Source organism: Penaeus vannamei, chromosome 10 (assembly GCF_042767895.1).
Source record: "Penaeus vannamei isolate JL-2024 chromosome 10, ASM4276789v1, whole genome shotgun sequence".
NCBI classification, from domain to species: domain Eukaryota; kingdom Metazoa; phylum Arthropoda; class Malacostraca; order Decapoda; family Penaeidae; genus Penaeus; species Penaeus vannamei.
The window spans coordinates 45,364,429-45,371,928 of NC_091558.1; the positions used below are offsets into that span (position 1 = coordinate 45,364,429).

Sequence of the window (7,500 nt, forward strand, 5' to 3'; positions counted from 1 at the left end):
ATGTCCAAATGTGTGTTAGGACTGAAGCAAGTTAGATCTGTTTTTGTGAATATTATTCCTTTGAAAGGTGAAAAATGTATCCTGAGTGAAAGGGAAGAACTATATGTATTGTCTGTACAAAAGCCATAGGATTTTCTAAGTACTTTTCCCAAACATTTCAAGTTTTTAAAATATTCCTTGGTTAGATGCATAATGACTTGTAACTATTAGAGCTTAGATAGTCAAGGAAAAATGTATATATCTATTGAATAATGTTGAAAATATATGTAATAATATAAGGTTTGAAATTTTGTGATTGTAAATCTTCACATGAAAGCTTATTATTATTATTTTGAGGAATACATATATATTGCTATTATTGTTACTACTTGTTATGTATTATATTTGTTTTATCTCAAGATGTGTCTTAGCAGCAAACTACTTAGGATAAATCTTCCAATTGACAGCAAAGATGCCTTTTTATTTTCAGATTTATTACTATAGGATGTTTCTGTTTTAAGTATTCCAGAATATGTTTTGACGTTTGGTGTGTGGGAAAACATGAGCTTATTAGTGTGGTTTAACATTCCATTATCTGTAGGGTTGTGACTGCAAAATATGTTGAGAGCAAATAGAAAAATGTTGCTTTGGTATGGATCATAGAGCTATATTTTTAGTAAAAATGGAAGTCAGAGAAATGTTTGGACTAAGTATTTATTGCTGGTTACATTTCAGTCTGTATGCATGTTGGCTGTCTTTCAAATGCAAGGGATAAGCAAATTAGCAGATATAGGCTGACATTGTACTATTATACCTTTCACATATTTGACGTTTTCATAGGGAACTTTAGAATAATATACTCTGTGTAAAGTGAAAATAGAGCATTAAACCTTAAATAATGTTTATTAGTTTTGATGTGTATGTAACGAGTATTTACAAGGTTCATTCTGTTTTATTTACCATAATAGTGTATTATAAATTATACACTTGTATGGAATGTAGTTATTATTCATTTGTATTTTTGTGTGATGGGATTTCATAATCTGGTTCTCTAATTTGTTGTGGTGGTGTTTCTCTGTATATTTATGTTTAGAAATTCATATCATGAAGTGAAGTGAAACATCAGTAGAGGTCATGGTTCTGAGATTCCTAATAATTTGGATTATTTTATTTTTATTTGTTATCAGTGTATTAAATTAGCTTTACAATCTGTATCATTTTCATAATTTGTGTTGATAGGACTTCCAGACAATTAAACATTTATAAGTCTTGGTTGTGTGTTTCAGTTAGAATCATTTATGGTTATTTCAATTATTTCATGTAGTAGTTACTCTTGAAACTTTTTTTCATTTACTAGGAAAGGGGTTTATCATAATTATTGTAATATATTTACATAAAAACAAACAGTTCACATTTTTGTTCTTGAATATAAATATTTAAAGAAAATCTTAATACTTTTATTGGTTATGCTGACTTGGATCTTGATTTCAGTCAAATAAATATACATCATATTTTTGGTAACAGAAAATGAAGCAAAAAAAAAAGAAAAAAAGTATACTTTAAGTTGGAAACCACCATATATATACAATTTATTCATTCATCTTGACAAAATAATGTATTTATATAACCAAACTGAAATTTACAAAATAATAGAATATTTACGTATATCATTTCATCCACTCTTATTACGGGTACATCACTTCCTATAAATTGCATTTAGTCTCGTTCATCCCTCCTCCTGTTATCTTGCCTGAAATGATGACTTATTATGAGGTGCTAACCCCTTGTCATGGGTGATAACTTTTACAGGTCATGGTGATATAGATAGCAGCACAGGGCTATTCCTTTGAGGCTGTGAAGAAAGAGCTGGCTTGCACAAGTCACGTCATTTCAGCACTTGTAGATCCACCTAATGCTAGTAAGCTTTATTTTAAAGCCATTTTTAAAAGTATCATAGATCAAACATATGTTTACCATTCTTATAAAGGATTTTATATTATAAAACTATGCAGTATAAAAATCATATCAATCAACATATAATTACATGAGACAGAGAAAATCAATGGTAAACAAATAGAATCAGAATCAAAATACCAAGGATACAAACTTTTAAAGATAAATACTTCATTTATCATTTACATCATGTACTTTGAGTACCTTCATTTCACAGCATACTACTTCTGCATAATGTTGAAGCCAATTCTATAAGCAAATTCAATGCTTTAGAAATGCACAGCACAGATTTAAAATGAAGTGATATTAGTTTTCAATATCAAAATTGTCCATTATACAGTGCATATAAAAAAACAATTGGAAAAAAAAAAAACAAAAAAATGGTGGAAGAATGACAGTTTAAAGGGACAGGAATTATCATTAAAAAAAAAACAAAATTAATTACTAATTTGATGGTATCTTGCTTCATTACATATTAATTATTGAAGGCTCTGATGTTTGCAAAAAGAAAAGAAGAAAAAAAATAGAAAACAAAGTTGATAGGGTAGGCAAGAATCTGCCATCACAAAATAAACACACAAGATGCAAGAAACACAACGCAACAAATACTGAAGGTCCTCCAAAGACAAGATGCTGAACCAAGAATTGATGCTTATCAATTAAAGAAAGAAATCCTAAATTGCTGGCTAATGTATCTTAACCATGATTTGGTTCTCACACACTCATTAGGGATTGACATCACACCACACAAAAAACAGCCATACTTACAAACAAAAGTTCTTTCAATAATACTTGCAATGGGATGATGAGAAGTGGAAGTACATTCATAGAATGATGAAGGGACTTTCATAGTGATGTGAGGGAAAATAATACCAGCATAGATCTGTGCCGGTTCAGTCTGATGTTGTGGGTGCAATCATATACAATATACAGTAAAGCTAGAGAAATTAATGGAAAATCTAACTTGCAGTGAAACATATGTGCAGTATAGTGCACCATACCACACTGTCAAAATAATTGACTGGGTTGATATTATGCAAGTATTCTACATTCGAGACTGACCTGGAAAGTCATCAAATCTAATTCAATTAAAATTATCATTGAGACATGTGACCATATTGGTTAATGGTTAAACCGGATAAATGTGCTAGACATCAAAAGTCATACAGCACTATGATGTGACTGTATTACAACTTCAGTCCCCAAGCTAAATGCAATATCAAAATTAATGTTAAATTAGTATTAATGAAATTAATGCTCTTGTTTTAAGAAATTTTAACAAATATGCACATAAATAATAATATCAATGTGTTGCAAACATTCTGAAAACACAACATATATCCCAGGTACAGCCCACTTATACTTCTTCTCAGCTCTCAGGCCTGGTTACCATTTGACTTACAATCTTTCATCCACTCCTGCTAGTTAATTTTCACATACCTTTTCTTATCTTTGTAAGTGTAGAACCCTGCATATAGCTAGAATTTCATGACTTTCTATCAAGACCCTATGAATTGATCCACTATGTATCAGCAGGTCATATTGCAAAGACAATTTTGTTTTTTCTTCTCTAAATATGATTCAACCTTCCAGATCTCATGCCTATTGTTATTGTTGGGGAGAGCATAGGAGACGGGGACTGAGGCCCATTGTAGGGGAACACCCCTGCTTTGGGCCTCAGCCCTTAGCCCATAATTTTGCATAGTCTTTCCCTTTCCTTCTCTTCTTCAGTCACTTCCTAAGGTATAAGAGCTGTGTTGAAGGGATGAAAGGATGGCTTTGTATCAGTCTTGAAAGGCCTCCGGGAGCCACTGGCTAGGTATTCCCCTGCTTAATTGCCTAGCCCTTAACCCTTCATGGGGGCCCTGAGGTGATCATGTCTCCAACCACTGCAACTGCTACCCCTTCCATTCTAAATCATCCACACAGGTTATTACTCAACTTTCAGAATACATCCCTTAATCTCTCCCAAAATCCAGCACTTCAACTCCTCTTGTACAGTCTTCTTCATTGTCTGCCCCCTCCACTCTTCTACTGCTTCCACTAAGCCTTTTGAATACTCTTTTTAGTCCAGCCAAGTGAGATTGATTCTTTGTGATTCCCCCTACAGCTCCTTACTCTGACACTATCCTCCTCTTCAAAAAGCAAGTAGGCAAAGTTTCCTTTTGCCACACTGCCGATTGTTCATGCCTTGGTCAGACTGTGAAAATGACCTGCTTATCAGCCATTTTGAAAATAATGAAGTGGCAGTACAGTGGTACACTATTCCTCCCCGGAGTCACCATAAGTCCCACACCAATTTTACCAAGATTAGCTTCCACACACATGACTTCCCCCATGAAGTTTATATTGGTGGAGTGTCCTGTTCTATCTGGCTAACCCTTCCCTATTGACATTAGAAATGTTGACACTTTGTCACTCCAGAACCCGCTGCCCTCTATGTGATCAACTTGGTCATGGCCATTTAAAATACTCTGCACAATCATGCACATGTCACTTGTGATGACCAATAATGTAATTCATAGGAGCTACTCTGCCTGCAAGCTCGAGTCTAAGGTAGCAGTTCTTAGATTCAAACTAGGCCTCACTCTATAAGAACCTAGACAGGAAGCACATCCCTGATGCCTAGCTCTCCTTGTTATTCTACTGGACGCATCTGATATATAAACTTTCCACCCCATCTTCTCCTATACCCACCTCTTCCTCTGTTCCTCAGACATCTGTCTCCTCTTCTCTTCAAAGGAAAACCTTCATTTCTCTGATTTCTCTGCCCAACTTCCCTCTAGAAACTCTTGAGGATAACCCAAATTTCCTAAACATGACCTACGAGAGTGCTCCTCTCTCTCATTAATGCTTCAATCTCTCTACACCCGTTCCCTCTACATTAAAAGTAATTGCTGATATACATACCCCTCCTTAAATTCCCCCTACCCCATTTTCTCCCACTCTCTCCCAACACATCCCATCCCTACCTTCTCAATGTACACCATGTGCACCATCTGCTTTTCTTTCCCTATTATCTTTACCTCTCCCATCTGGATGCTCGTGTGACTCCCATCTGTTACAGCAGTGTCATTCTCAAGATCTGTTCACTGCTGATGTTCTTCCTGCTACTTCACCTCCTTCCCCTGTTCTCCTATCTCATTCCTGGAATTCTTTTCCTAATCCTCCAACACCCATTTCTCCCCTTATTACCTGCCAATTAATTTATGTTTTTTTTCCAGTATTCCTCATACAATGTTCCTCTTACTTTTTCAGACACATAGATACTATCCATTTGCCCTAATCACTGTTTGCCCTTAACCCCCTACCTCCTTTTACTAATCCTCACTTTACCCCATGTGCTCCCCCGTCTTTACCCTTTTCACTACCATACAGTCCTATAGTGCTCCACAACCATTGACATCTAACACATTTTGTCCTAATCATTAACTCGTTTTACCATTTTTGCCACATATTTTCCTATTTGAACTTTAATGTCTAACACATATATTTGTTTTAACCATTAACCATTAACTACAATTCAATCCAATGGTGTGCATATTTCTATGCATCCAACAGACTAAAAAACACAGCCATTTATCTCTTCTTGTGTTGACAGCATAAATGTCAGCAAAGGATTTTTTTTTTTGTTTTGCATTAGCTGGTATCATTGCTCATCACATGGAGTGTTAATATACACTTACGTAATATGAATAGACTGTATTCTTTACACTTTGCAAAGGGAACCACATTACCGTATTACCATCTGGATTTGAAAAAGACTAGTTTCTCACCCTTAGGAATGGAATAATTTGAGCATATTTCTTGTATAAGATCTACAACACTCCATGCTTATATCAATTGTCATTTCAAAGATGATCACCTTTTTTGACCAAAGATTTTGTAACCTTCAGTCCTTACCAAATTTGAAGATTTCTCTTCTCTCTTATTATTGCTACAATATTAGAATGTAGGATTATTATGTATTAAAAAAATGGAATTTCTACTGTTTCATTACAAGAATAGAACACCTCTTATATTATGAACACATTATTTATTTACTAAAATACAGTTTCTCCATTAGTAAAAATAATTTAAGTCCATTTGTTTATGTACATAATTACAGCATAACTCTTTAATGCTTTTCAAATAAATAAAACTGAGTATCATTTATCATATATATATATATATATATATATATATATATATATATATATATATATATATATATATATATATATATATATATATATATATATATTTATATATATATTTATAATATATATATATATATATATATATATATATATATATATATATATATATATATATATATATATATATATATATATACATATATATATACATATACATATACATATACATATACACATACACATACACATACACATACACATACACATACACATACACATACACACACACACACACACACACACACACACACACACACACACACACACACACACACACACACACACAGATATATACATGGCTGTTGAAATATTGTTATGTTGCATGTTAAGAAGGATGCAGAAATTAGTTCAAGTCTTTCAGAAACAATACACAATATTTTAAAATCTTCTCTGTATAAAAGTGATCTCATAAACAAAGCAGTTGTACAGTAAAAAAGAAAAGAAAAGAAAAGAAAAAATATCACACAGCATACAAAATACTATGGCTATCTATCACCAATAAGCTTCATTTTGTGGCAATTTAATCACCTCTATACCTCAATACCCTCATTTGTCGCTTTACCCATCTTCCGCAGTCTCTGTTCATCTTTCATGTTCGGTTTTTCTGTCCTTGTGTGCCACACATATACCTGGAGAATAAATCAGTGTTATATTGACAGATTATCTTCATAACCTATAAATCTAATTATGGGAGTTGGGAGTATACTGATAAACATCAATAGAGAAATATATAAATTCTTCAATTTTATGTAGAGGGACCCTAATAAACATAAAAAAAATCCCTCACAGATATCCTAACAGGTAAACTTTCTAGTCTTTATGGAGAGAGAGAGAGAAAAAAAAAGTTGAAGCAATAGTGCAGGAAGACTTAAAGCTGTCATTCCATCTCTTACATACATAACAATAATAATAATAGTAGAATTTGGAGCCCTTGGCCTCCACTCAGGGGAGTACACACTGGGCTAGCTTCTTTGGCCTATTTCAGTAAAAGCTGTGGTGGTGGTAGGAATAGTAGTAGGAGTAGTAGTAGGAGTAGTAGTAGTAGGGGTACTAGTAAGAGTAGTAGTAGGAGTAATAGTAGTAGGAGGAGTAGTAGTAGGGGTACTAGTAGGAGTAGTAGTAGGAGTAGGGGTAGTAGTAGGAGTAGTAGTAGGAGTAATAGTAGGAGGAGGAGTAATAGTAGGAGGAGGAGTAATAGTAGGAGTAGTAGTAGTAGTAGTAGTAGTAGTAGTAGTAGTAGTAGTAGTAGTGGTAGTAGTAGTAGTAGTAGTAGGGGTAGTAGTAGTAGGGGTAGTAGTAGTAGGGGTAGTAGTAGTAGGAGTAGTAGTAGGAGTAGTAGTAGTAGTAGTAGTAGTAGTAGGAGTAGTAG

General features: G+C 33.8%; 2 protein-coding genes across 2 annotated transcripts in view; one reads left to right on the plus strand and one right to left on the minus strand.

Annotated features, from left to right (window-relative positions):
• The window catches only part of LOC113826344 (uncharacterized), a 2,028-nt gene extending 777 nt beyond the window's left edge, over positions 1–1,251 (plus strand). The window contains exon 1 of the mRNA XM_027379216.2: positions 1–1,251. This exon is cut by the window's left edge and continues 777 nt beyond it. Coding sequence (XP_027235017.1) covers positions 1–19 — 19 coding nt within the window. The 3' untranslated portion in view covers positions 20–1,251.
• A 171-nt stretch (positions 1,252–1,422) lies between these two features.
• GlcAT-I (Glucuronyltransferase I) overlaps positions 1,423–7,500 on the minus strand; it is a 23,025-nt gene continuing 16,947 nt past the window's right edge. Inside the window, exon 7 of the mRNA XM_070126756.1 lies at positions 1,423–6,760. Within this exon, the coding sequence (XP_069982857.1) occupies positions 6,662–6,760 (99 nt within the window). The 3' untranslated portion in view covers positions 1,423–6,661. The remainder of the gene's footprint in view (positions 6,761–7,500) is intronic.